Here is a 13,881-nt window from a genome sequence, read left to right as displayed (position 1 = left end):
CGCTTCCCTCCATTGAAAATCAACGGCTTCATCGCCCCTTTCATGTTCAACGCAGATCAGTGGATGTTTGGTGAATGACTGACACTATAGAGACCTGTTGTTTGAAAACATAAGAGAAGGAACCTCTTTATCCTTCTCCTATGGGGGAGACACACAATCAGGTCTTGCTTTGGTCTTCCATATGGACATGCTATACAGGACAAATTACACATTGACGTCAAGGCTGAGGTCATCAGTTGCTGGCCTTAGGATGGCTTCTGTATGGTATGACACATAGGGCGAGATCATACAATACGAACATATCATTATGTCATGGCCTACTGGGACGCACAGGGATGTGTCATAGACTCATACATGACAGCATTCAACTGCTTGCCATTAATAGCTTGATGCCTGGGGAAATTAGCAATCAGCTGTCCGTCAAACACAAAAATAGACAGATAGACATCTCCCAAGAGAAGATTTTCTAAAGGAGGACCACTCAGCCTGGAAATATATGGAATTATATCACAGAAGAGCAGTATGGAAATACAGCACTTGAGAGTGGATGAGTAAGCCTTATTGCACACTTAAGCAGAAGGATTTTGTGCAAGGGAATCTTGCATATCACTAGAGCTGACTCCGGTAAGACATGGGGTGGCGGTCTGTGTATATTTGTAAACAACAGCTGGTGCGTAAATCTAATACTAAGGAAGTCTCAAGGTTTTGCTCGCCTGAGGTAGAGTATCTCATGATAAGCTGTAGACCACACTATTTACCAAGAGAGTTTTCATCTATATTTTTCGTAACTGTCTATTTACCACCACAAACCGATGCTGGCACCAAGATTGCACTCAATGAGCTGTATCAGGCCATAAGCAAACAGGAAAACTCTCATCCAGAGGCGGCGCTCCTAGTGGCTGGGGACTTTAATGAAAGGAAACTTAAATCCGTTCTACCTAATTTCTTCCAGCATGTTAAAATGTGCAACCAGAGGAAAAATAAACTCTAGACCACCTTTACTCCACACACAGAGATGCGTACAAAGCTCTCCCTCGTCCTCTATTTGGCAAATCTGACCATAACTCTATCCTCCTGATACCTGCTTATAAGCAAAAACTAAAGCAAGAAGCACCAGTGACTCGGTTAAAAAGGAAGTGGTCAGATGACGCAGAAGCTAAGCTACAGGACTGTTTTGCTAGCACAGACTGGAATATGTTCCGGGATTCTTCTGATAGCAGTGAGGAGTACACCACATCAGTCACTGGCTTCATCAATAAGTGTATCGATGACGTCGTCCCCCACAGTGACCGTACGTACATACCCCAACCAGAAGCCATGGATTACAGGCAACAGCCGCACTAAGCTAAAGGGTAGAGCTGCCGCTTTCAAGGAGTGGGACTCTAACCCGGACGCTTACAAGAAATCCCGCTATGCTCTCAGACGAACCATCAAACAGGCAGTCAATACAGGACTAAGATTTAATCGTACTACACCGGCGCCGACGCTCGTCGGATGTGGCAGGGCTTGAAAACTACTACAGACTACAAAGGGAAGTACAGCCGCAAGCTGCCCAGTGACACAAGCCTACCAGACGAGCTAAATCACTTCTATGCTCTCTTCGAGGCAAGCAACACTGAAGCATGCATGAGAGCATCAGCTGTTCCGGATGACTGTGATCACGCTCTCCGTAGCCGATGTGAGCAAGACTTTTAAGCAGGTCATCATTCACAAGGCCGCAGGGTCAGATGGATTACCAGGACGTGTACTCCGAGCACGCGCTGACCAACTGGCAAGTGTCTTCACTGACATTTTCCACATGTCCCTGACTGAGTCTGTAATACCAACATGTTTCTAGCAGACCACCATATTCCCTGTGCCCAAGAACACTAAGATAACCTGCCTAGATGACTACCGACCCGTAGCACTCACGTCTGTAGCCATGAAGTGCTTTGAAAGGCTGGTCATGACTCACATCAACACCATTATCCCAGAAACACTAGACCCACAACATTTGCATACCGCCCCAACAGATCCACAGATGATGCAATCTCTATTGCACTCCACACTGCCCTTTCCCACCTGGACAAGAGGAACACCTATGTGAGAATGCTATTCATTAACTACAGCTCAGCATTCAACACCATAGTGCCCTCAAAGCTCATCACTAAGCTAAGGATCCTGGGACTAAACACCTCCCTCTGCAACTGGATCCTGGACTTCCTGACGGGCCGCCCCCAGGTGGTAAGGGTAGGTAACGACATATCTGCCACGCTGATCCTCAACACGGGGGACCCTCAGGGGTGCGTGCTCAGTTCCCTCCTGTACTCCCTGTTCATCCATGACTGCATGGCCAGGTACGACTCCAACACCATCATTACGTTTGCCGACGACACAACAGTGGTAGGCCTGATCACAGACAACAATGAGACAGCCTATAGGGAGGAGGTCAGAGACCTGGCTGTTTGGTGCCAGGATAACCACCCCTAAATAAGATCTGGTGCAACCAATTACCTTCAGAAGTCACATAATTAGTTAAATAAAATGTCCACCTGTGTGCAATCTAAGTGTCACATGATCTGTCACATGATCTCAGAAAATATACACCTGTTCTGAACGGCCCCAGAGTCTGCAACACCACTAAGCAAGGGGCACCACCAAGCAAGCGGCACCATGAAGACCAAGGAGCTCTCCAAACAGGTCAGGGACAAAGTTGTGGAGAAGTACAGATCAGGGTTGGGTTGTAAAAAAATATCCAAAACTTTGAACATCACACGGAGCACCATTAAATCCATTATTAAAAAATGGAAAGAATATGGCACCACAACAAACCTGCCAAGAGTGGGCTGCCCACCAAAACTCACGGCCCAGGCAAGGAAGTCATTAATCAGAGGCAACAAAGAGACCAAAGATAACTCTGAAGGAGCTGCAAAGCTCCACAGCGGAGATTTGAGTATCTGTCCACAGGACCACTTTAAGCCGTACACTCCACAGAGCTGGGCTTCACGGAAGAGTGGCCAGAAAAAAGCCATTGCTTAAAGAAAAAAATAAGCAAACATGTTTGGTGTTCGCCAAAAGGCATGTGGGAGACTCCCCAAACATATGGAAGAAGGTACTCTGGTCAGATGAAACAAAAATTTAGCTTTTTGGCCATCAAGGAAAACACAATGTCTGGCGCATACCCAACACCTCTCATCCCCCCAAGAACACCATCCCCACAGTGAAGCATGGTGGGGGCAGCATCATGCTGTGGGGATGTTTTTCATCGGCAGGGACTGGGAAACAGGTAAGAATGGAAGGAATGATGGATGGCGCTAAATACAGGGAAATTCTTGAGTCTTTCTGAGATTTGAGACTGGGATGGAGGTTCACCTTCCAGCAGGACAATTACCCTAACCATACTGCTAAAGCAACACTCAAGTGGTTTAAGGGGAAACATTTAAATGTCTTGGAATGGCCTAGTCAAAGCCCAGACCTCAATCCAATTGAGAATCTGTGTTATGACTTAAATATTGCTGTACACCAGCGGAACCCATCCAACTTGAAGGAGCTGGAGCAGTTTTGCCTTGAAGAATGGGCAAAAATCCCAGTGGCTAGATGTGTCAAGCTTATAGAGACATACCCCAAGAGACTTGCAGCTGTAATTGCTGCAAAAGGTGGCTCTACAAAGTATTGACTGAGTGAATAGTTATTTTTTTGTCTTATTTCTTGTTTGTTTCACAAGAAAAAATATTTTGCATCTTCAAAAAGTGGTAGGCATGTTGTGTAAATCAAATGATACAAACTCCCCAGAAATCCATTTTAATTCCAGGTTGTAAGGCAACAAAATAGGAAAAATGCCAAGGGGGGTGAATACTTTCGCAAGCCACTGTACCTTAAATACCTCGACTAACCGGTGTCCCTGCAAATTGACTCTGTACCGGTACCCCCGTATATTACCTCCCTACTGTTATTTTATTTTACTGCTGCTCTTTAATTATTTGCTATTTTAATTTTTTTACTTATCTATTTTTTACTTAACACTTTTTAAATTTTCTTAAAACTGCATTGTTGGTTAAGGGCTTGTAAGTAAGCATTTCACTGTAAAGCATTTGATTTGATTTGATCTAACTGGCCAATTAATACCAGCTTTTCAGCAATGGTAATGATCAGTTAAGGACCCGCTGATAACTGGGCAGTGGGTACTAGAGTCATTGGAGAGGCAGTGGGTTTTCTCCCGTATCGACTCTCTCAAAATTTTTCACCGCCACTAACGCTATGTAATGGATAGGCATTTGAATCAATCAGTACAGTTGTTTGAAGTGAAGAAAGTACTGCTGAGAACAACTGTAAAGGCATGCTTTGACAATAGTCATATTTTACACAATGACAATCCAAACCCATTCTCAGTGTGTAAGACAAATAGAAAAAACGGTTCTATGCTGAGTTTTATGTCAAGGCAATAAAAGGCTGTAATTTTTCTGTCCGAATCTTCCTATTGAGATATCCATAGAAATCACATCACACAATAGTCTGTGATGGGCCATAATTCAGTCGAGTCACATTGTTACTCATTTAAAATGTGAGGCAATGCATAGTGACATATAGAGTGGGGGAAAAAAGTATTTAGTCAGCCACCAATTGTGCAAGTTCTCCCACTTAAAAAGATGAGAGAGGCCTGTAATTTACATCATAGGTACACGTCAACTATGACAGACAAATTGAGATTTTTTTTCTCCAGAAAATCACATTGTAGGATTTTTAATGAATTTATTTGCAAATTATGGTGGAAAATTAGTATTTGGTCACCTACAAACAAGCAAGATTTCTGGCTCTCACAGAACTGTAACTTCTTCTTTAAGAGGCTCCTCTGTCCTCCACTCATTACCTGTATTAATGGCACCTGTTTGAACTATATTGGACAATTGTTGGTCCCTCTGAAGGCCTAGGTCCCATAGTCATGGTTTGCCACTTCATGCTGGGTTGACCTGGCAGCCAGTTACCTGTAAGTTACTGTACAGTAATGTACTGTTAAACCAAAGATTATTTGGAATTTATGGTAACATACTGTACCTTATTTTACAGGTAAAGGTAACTGGCTGCCAGTAAATGACCGTAAAAACAACATGATTTTTGGGGGGTTATTTTCAGGAGGTGTGGCTCATTAGGAGCTTGGCTTTCCGATATATCTTATTGACCACCCGTGAGAGTAAACGTTATTCCTGTTTATCATTTTAGGTTTACATACAGTGGGGGAAAAAAGTATTTAGTCAGCCACCAATTGTGCAAGTTCTCCCACTTAAAAAGATGAGAGAGGCCTGTAATTTTCATCATAGGTACACGTCAACTATGACAGACAAATTGAGATTTTTTTTCTCCAGAAAATCACATTGTAGGATTTTTAATGAATTTATTTGCAAATTATGGTGGAAAATTAGTATTTGGTCACCTACAAACAAGCAAGATTTCTGGCTCTCACAGAACTGTAACTTCTTCTTTAAGAGGCTCCTCTGTCCTCCACTCATTACCTGTATTAATGGCACCTGTTTGAACTATATTGGACAATTGTTGGTCCCTCTGAAGGCCTAGGTCCCATAGTCATGGTTTGCCACTTCATGCTGGGTTGACCTGGCAGCCAGTTACCTGTAAGTTACTGTACAGTAATGTACTGTTAAACCAAAGATTATTTGGAATTTATGGTAACATACTGTACCTTATTTTACAGGTAAAGGTAACTGGCTGCCAGTAAATGACCGTAAAAACAACATGATTTTTGGGGGGTTATTTTCAGGAGGTGTGGCTCATTAGGAGCTTGGCTTTCCGATATATCTTATTGACCACCCGTGAGAGTAAACGTTATTCCTGTTTATCATTTTAGGTTTACATACAGTGGGGGAAAAAAGTATTTAGTCAGCCACCAATTGTGCAAGTTCTCCCACTTAAAAAGATGAGAGAGGCCTGTAATTTTCATCATAGGTACACGTCAACTATGACAGACAAATTGAGAAGAAAAAAATCCAGAAAATCACATTGTAGGATTTTTAATGAATTTATTTGCAAACTATGGTGGAAAATAAGTATTTGGTCACCTACAAACAAGCAAGATTTCTGGCTCTCACAGACCTGTAACTTCTTCTTTAAGAGGCTCCTCTGTCCTCCACTCGTTACCTGTATTAATGGCACCTGTTTGAACTTGTTATCAGTATAAAAGACACCTGTCCACAACCTCAAACAGTCACACTCCAAACTCCACTATGGCCAAGACCAAAGAGCTGTCAAAGGACACCAGAAACAAAATTGTAGACCTGCACCAGGCTGGGAAGACTGAATCTGCAATAGGTAAGCAGCTTGGTTTGAAGAAATCAACTGTGGGAGCAATTATTAGGAAATGGAAGACATACAAGACCACTGATAATCTCCCTCGATCTGGGGCTCCACGCAAGATCTCACCCCGTGGGGTCAAAATGATCACAAGAACGGTGAGCAAAAATCCCAGAACCACACGGGGGGACCTAGTGAATGACCTGCAGAGAGCTGGGACCAAAGTAACAAAGCCTACCATCAGTAACACCAGGGACTCAAATCCTAAAGTGCCAGACGTGTCCCCCTGCTTAAGCCAGTACATGTCCAGGCCCGTCTGAAGTTTGCTAGATTGCATTTGGATGATCCAGAAGATGATTGGGAGAATGTCATATGGTCAGATGAAACCAAAATATAACTTTTTGGTAAAAACTCAACTCGTCGTGTTTGGAGGACAAAGAATGCTGAGTTGCATCCAAAGAACACCATACCTACTGTGAAGCATGGGGGTGGAAACATCATGCTTTGGGGCTGTTTTTCTGCAAAGGGACCAGGACGACTGATCCGTGCAAAGGAAAGAATGAATGGGGCCATGTATCGTGAGATTTTGAGTGAAAACCTTCTTCCATCAGCAAGGGCATTGAAGATGAAACGTGGCTGGGTCTTTCAGCATGACAATGATCCCTAACACACCGCCCAGGCAACGAAGGAGTGGCTTCGTAAGAAGCATTTCAAGGTCCTGGAGTGGCCTAGCCAGTCTCCAGATCTCAACCCCATAGAAAATCTTTGGAGGGAGTTGAAAGTCCATGTTGCCCAGTGACAGCCCCAAAACATCACTGCTCTAGAGGAGATCTGCATGGAGGAATGGGCCAAAATACCAGCAACAGTGTGTGAAAACCTTGTGAAGACTTACAGAAAACGTTTGACCTGTGTCATTGCCAACAAAGGGTATATAACAAAGTATTGAGAAACTTTTGTTATTGACCAAATACTTATTTTCCACCATAATTTGCAAATAAATTCATTAAAAATCCTACAATGTGATTTTCTGGATTTTTTTTCCTCATTTTGTCTGTCATAGTTGATGTGTACCTATGATGAAAATTACAGGCCTCTCTGATCTTTTTAAGTGGGAGAACTTGCACAATTGGTGGCTGACTAAATACTTTTTTTCCCCACTGTAAATTATGTAGCTCTCCTGTCCAACAGTACATACATGTGAAGAAAACACTAGGTACTGACTTATTCAAAAAGGCAATGCACAGCTTATGAGTCCTATTTCTGTGTGTCAAAGCTGTTACCTATGTTTGTTGTTGTTGTGTGTGCGTACATTCATGAGTGATTGTGTATCGTATCCCCTACCTCTGGTGTTAGTGCGTTGTTGTCAGATGTCTGGCTGGAGAGCAGTACGTGCGTGAAACCCTCCTCCTTCCTGACAACAATGTCACGGAATCGACAGTTGGACTCGTTCTGCCGCACGTTGTACCTCAGCCGCTTGTCGAACACGTAGCCTTTGTCCTCTCCAAGCTTCCTCTTCACAGAACTGTGCAGATTCATCTCACCGTTGGAGAGTGTGGAGCCTGTTGGAACATATGGAGCAGAGTGAATGATGAGCTGAGTGAATGATGAGCTGAGTGAATGATGAGCTGAGTGAATGATGAGCAGAGTGAATGATGAGCTGAGGATCCATTAGGAGTCAGAGCAGTGTACCCTACTTTAGAGAGACTTTCCTGGAAAACGACATGGTGCATCTCAAGGGGTGTACTTGAGCCTCTTCACTGGAAGACTTATTCAGAGACAGCTTTTGTGCATACAGTAGTACTGTAAGTGCCAGCTCAGCTAGTGACACAATAGACATGCAAATAATATTTTAACAACTGCTGTGGAGCTGGGATGTGCATTACTGATATCCAAAAAAACATGGTCACCTATATTGCTCTGTTTGCATGTCAATAGTTGTCTATTCAGACTCTTTCTTAAAATACTCCCTTGAAAGAGTGAGAAGGCTATATCAATTTTCTTTGTCATCGGGTAACATCATCCTCATTTTGCATGCTGCTCCTGTCAGCGTATCATAACTATTGAATCAAACCCCATCTTGATTCTATTAGTCTCTCAGACAATGAAAGAGGCATGACTGCAAATGAGCAGAGAGAATGGATTCACACCAAGGCCCCAGTCTGGGGTAAACTATGGATGTGACAACATTCAAATGCAAGACCATGATCCTCAGAGAGAGACAAGGCGACTCATCTTGTTTACAGGACAACATAAAACAGCTACTGAGCACTACTGAGCACGGCTCAGTAGGTGGCGTAGCAGTGCGGTCGCTTTTATTACATCGTCCTGTGTAAATATCCCGTTTCTTGTTTTTTTTGTCTATTTTGTATATATTTCTCAATTTTTACTTTCATTCTTTAACTAAATATACTTTCCTGCAACCCGCCTCGCCCAACGTGGAAAGGATTCTATTATTTCTTTATAACTTTCATCAAGAACCGTAAGCTGAAACGAGTGTAGCCGCAATCTGAATGGCTACCTGCTATTAGTCACCGTTAGCGTCTTTCACCACTGTCCGTGGCCTACACTATCCACCAGCCAGCTCTAGCTCTAGCCTGGACAATTCGTCGGCCAGTCTGCACAGCGTGCTATCGACCCAGCGTGCTATCGACCCAGAGCTTATTGGACTTTCTGCCGGAATCACTGGACCCTAGCGCCGGATCATCACAACCAGCTAGCTAGCTGCAACCTGTTGTTGGCTGATTACCATTGCCCTATAGCAAGCACCAGTTAGCCTTGAGCTAGCCTCAGGCCCATCTCCCGGCTATCTACCGCTCTGTCAACCGGACGGGACCTCCTAGTGTTGCCACTGAGCCCCCGCCGATCCAACACGACTGGTTTGCCGACGAAATAGTCTGATGTGGTTTCAACAGGCTTCCCGTTGTGACGACCACGAAGATCCATCTGCCAGCCCCGGCCCGCTAGCACACGCAAACTACAACTGTGCTCCCTGCTAGCTGTGCTGAAGCACCAATTTGAACTGCTCTCGGACTCACTTATTGCTGTTCACTGGACCTTATGATCACTCAGCTGCACAGCTGATGCCTGCTGGACTGTTCCTTTACACGGTACCCTGTCCTGTTTATTCTGTTAAGTCTTAGCCCAAACGTTATCGCTATTTCCAGTTGTGTCTTAGCTCTCTCTAATAACACCTGTGACTGCTTTATGCCTCTCTCCCATGTCAATTATGCCTTGCCTATTGCTGTTTGGGTTAGTTCTTATTATACAATTTCACTGTAGAACCCCTAGTCCCTCTCAAACTGCCTCATATAGTTCCTTTGTTCCACCCCCCATACACGCCGAGACCGGCTCAATCGATGCCTCCAATGACGCTATCTCTTTCATTGTTACCCAACGCTTAGGGTTACCTGAACTGTACTCATATCCTTCCATATCCTTTTCTGTACATAATGCCCTGAATCTTTTCTACAACGCCCGGAGAACTGCCCCCTTTATTCTATGTACCCAACGCTCTAGAAGACCAGTTCTTAAAGCCTTTAGTCGTATCCTTATTCTAGTCCTCCTCTGTTCCTCTGGTGATGTAGAGGCTAACCCAGGCCCTGCAGCCCCCAGTATCACTCCTACTCCCCAGGAGCTATCATTTGTTGACTTCTGTAACCGTAAAAGTCTTGGTTTTCTGCACATAAATATCAGAAGCCTCCTTCCTAAGTTTGAGTTATTCACTGCGTTAGCACACTCCGCCAACCCTGATGTTCTAGCAGTGTCTGAATCCTGGCTTAGGAAGGCCACCAAAAATTCTGAAATCTCCATCCCCAACTATAACATTTTCCGTCTAGATAGAACTGCCAAAGGGGGTGGAGTTGCAATCTACTGTAGAGATAGCCTGCAGAGCTCCATCATACTATCCAGGTCTGTGCCCAAACAGTTTGAGCTTCTACTTCTAAAAATCCACCTTTCCAGAAATACATCTCTCACTGTTGCCGCTTGCTACAGACCCCCCTCAGCCCCCAGCTGTGCCCTGGACACCATATGTGAATTGATTGCCCCCCATCTATCCTCAGAGTTCGTACTGCTTGGTGACCTAAATTGGGATATGCTTAACACCTCGGCCATCCTACAATCTAAACTAGATGCCCTCAATCTCACACAAATTATCAACGAACCTACCAGGTACAACCCTAAATCCGTAAACATGGGTACCCTCATAGATATCATCCTGACTAACTTACCCTCTAAATACACCTCCGCTGTCTTCAACCAGGATCTCAGCGATCACTGCCTTATTGCCTGCGTCCGTAACGGGTCCGCGGTCAAACGACCACCCCTCATCACTGTCAAACGCTCCCAAAAACACTTCAGCGAGCAGGCCTTCCTAATTGACCTGGCCCAGGTATCCTGGATGGATATAGATCTCATTCCGTCAGTAGAGGATGCCTGGTTGTTCTTTAAAAGTAATTTCCTCTCAATCTTAAATAGACATGCCCCATTCAAAAAATACAGAACTATGAACAGATACAGCCCCTGGTTCTCCTCAGACTTGACTGCCCTTGACCAGCACAAAAACATCCTGTGGCGTACTGCATTAGCATCAAATAGCCCCCGCGATATGCAACTTTTCAGGGAAGTTAGGAACCAATATACACAAGCAGTTAGGAAAGCAAAGGCTAACTTTTTCAAACAGAAATTTGCATCCTGTAGCACTAACTCCAAAAAGTTTTGGGACACTGTAAAGTCCATGGAAAATAAGAGCACTTCCTCCCAGCTGCCCACTGCACTGAGGCTAGGAAACACTATCACCACCGATAAATCTACAATAATCGAGAATTTCAACAAGCATTTTGCTACGGCTGGCCATGCTTTCCACCTGGCTACCACTACCCCGGCCACCAGCTCTGCACCCTCCGCTGCAACTTGCCCATGCCCCCCCCGCTTCTCCTTCACACAAATCCAGACAGCTGATGTTCTAAAAGAGCTGCAAAATCTGGACCCCTACAAATCATCTGGGCTAGACAATCTGGACCCTTTCTTTCTAAAACTAGCCGCCGAAATTGTCGCAACCCCTATTACTAGCCTGTTCAACCTTTCGTAACGTCTGAGATCCCCAGAGATTGGAAAGCTGCCGCGGTCATCCCCCTCTTCAAAGGGGGTGACACTCTAGATCCAAACTGTTACAGACCCATATCCATCCTGCCCTGCCTTTCAAAAGTTTTTGAAAGCCAAGTCAACAAACAGATCACCGACCATTTCGAATCCCACCGTACCTTCTCCGCTATGCAATCCGGTTTCCGAGCTGGTCATGGGTGCACTTCAGCCACGCTCAAGGTCCTAAACGATATTATAACCGCGATCGATAATAGACAGTACTTTGCAGCCGTTTTCATTGACCTGGCCAAGGCTTTCGACTCTGTCAACCACCGCATTCTTATTGGCAGACTAAATAGCCTTGGTTTCTCAAATGACTGCCTCGCCTGGTTCACCAACTACTTCTCAGATAGAGTTCAATGTGTCAAATCGGAGGGCCTGTTGTCTGGACCTATGGCAGTCTCTATGGGGGTGCCACAGGGTTCAATTCTTGGGCCGACTCTTTTCTCTGTGTATATCAATGACGTCGCTCTTGCTGCTGGTGACTCTCAGATCCACCTCTACGCAGACGACACCATTTTGTATACATCTGGCCCTTCATTGGACACTGTGTTAACAAACCTCCAAACGAGCTTCAATTCCATACAACACTCCTTCAGTAGCCTCCAACTGCTCTTAAACACTAGTAAAACTAAATGCATGCTCTTCAACCGAACGCTGCTTGCACCCGCCCACCCGACTAGAATCACTACTCTCGACGGGTCTGACCTAGAGTATGTGGACAACTACAAATATCTAGGTGTCTGGTTAGACTGTAAACTCTCCTTCCAGACTCACATTAAGAATCTCCAATCCAAAGTTAAATCTAGAATCGGTTTCCTATTTCGCAACAAAGCCTCCTTCACTCATGCTGCCAAACATGCCCTCGTAAAACTGACTATCCTACCGATCCTTGACTTCGGCGATGTCATTTACAAAATAGCCTCCAACACTCTACTCAGCAAATTGGATGTAGTCTATCACAGTGCCATCCGTTTTGTCTCCAAAGCCCCATATAATACCCACCACTGTGACCTGTACGCTCTTGTTGGCTGGTCCTCACTACATATTCGTCGCCAAACCCACTGGCTCCAGGCCATCTATAAATCACTGCTAGGCAAATCCCCGCCTTATCTTAGCTCATTGGTCACCATAGCAACACCCACCCGTAGTCTGCGCTCCAGCGGGTATATCTCACTGGTCATCCCCAAAGCCAACACCTCCTTTGGCCGCAATTCCTTCCAGTTCTCTGCTGCCAATGACTGGAACAAATTGCAAAAATCTCTGAAGCTGGAGACACTTATCTCCCTCACTAACTTTAAGCATCAGTTGTCAGAGCACCTTACCGATCACTGCACCTGTACACAGCCCATCTGAAATTAGCCCGCCCAACTACCTCATCCCTATATTGTTATTTATTTTGCTCATTTGTACCCCAGTATCTCTACTTGCACATCATCTCTTGCACATCTATCATTCCAGTGTTAATACTAATTGTAATTATTTTGCACTATAGCCTATTTTATTGCCTTACCTCCATAACTTGCTAAATTTGCACACACTGTATATTATATGTATTTCTGTTGTATTTTTGACTTTGTTTTGTTTTACCCCATATGTAACTCTCTGTTGTTGTTTTTATCGCACTGCTTTGCTTTATCTTGGCCAGGTCGCAGTTGTAAATGAGAACTTGTTCTCAACTGGTTTACCTGGTTCAATAAAGGTGAAATAAAATAAAAAAATAAAAAAATAAAAAACTACTGAGCACGGCTGAGCACTACTGAGCACAGAGGACCAAACAGGGACCAACATTCAGCTACTGACCAAGGCAAACATAACTTGACCCATTGAGAAATTACCAACTACAATTATCATTTATTCTATTTCTACAAATATATTTTATAACAACAAATTTATCAGCACAAGTATTCTATGATCTGATTTGACCATGAGAAAAAGAGCTAGAGCGTAAATGCTGGTAAACCGTGTTCAAACCTTGGTTTGATCCCTCAGGGGTAGACCTTTCAGAGTCCCCAGACCCCAGCCAGATGTTATAATGCAAGGCCAGCTGTAAGCGTGACAGACATTTCTCCTCTGTCATCTCGTGACATTAGACATCATAGGTCACAATGTTATCACCCGACCAATAAACTATTACACTCATTGCGATGGGACCATATTGAGGCAAATGTTTTAATAAAGGCAAAGTGACACTAATGGATCCGTATAGTGGATTTAAATAGATTGACGACATTAAAGCCTCAACCCTGTCCCGCTTTCATGATAGACAGAGGTAGAGACGATAATGCAAAGCAAAAGGGACTGTAGCTAATTTGGGACCGACCACCTCGATTCGTTCTTATGTTGCAAAATTTGAAATTGTGTTTTTTACATTGGATAAAAGTAGTGATTCAGAGCTACCGAATGGTATATCATACACTGCAGTTGAGGAACAATGGGAAAGTAATTCTGCTTTGAAAG

The 13,881-nt window shown here is 44.1% G+C and overlaps 1 protein-coding gene across 1 annotated transcript in view; it reads right to left on the bottom strand.

The window, feature by feature from the left end:
- Positions 1 to 13,881, bottom strand: part of LOC311111110 (chromodomain Y-like protein 2) — a 59,228-nt gene that overhangs the window by 27,920 nt on the left and 17,427 nt on the right. Inside the window, exon 3 of the mRNA XM_084153783.1 lies at positions 7,621 to 7,838. Coding sequence (XP_084009909.1) covers positions 7,621 to 7,838 — 218 coding nt within the window. The remainder of the gene's footprint in view (positions 1 to 7,620; positions 7,839 to 13,881) is intronic.

The sequence above is a fragment of the Coregonus lavaretus genome (assembly GCF_964263955.1).
Source record: "Coregonus lavaretus genome assembly, chromosome: 37".
Lineage (NCBI taxonomy): Eukaryota > Metazoa > Chordata > Actinopteri > Salmoniformes > Salmonidae > Coregonus > Coregonus lavaretus.
Note: the sequence above shows the minus strand (reverse complement) of the source record. Positions and strands in the feature narration are given on the sequence as shown.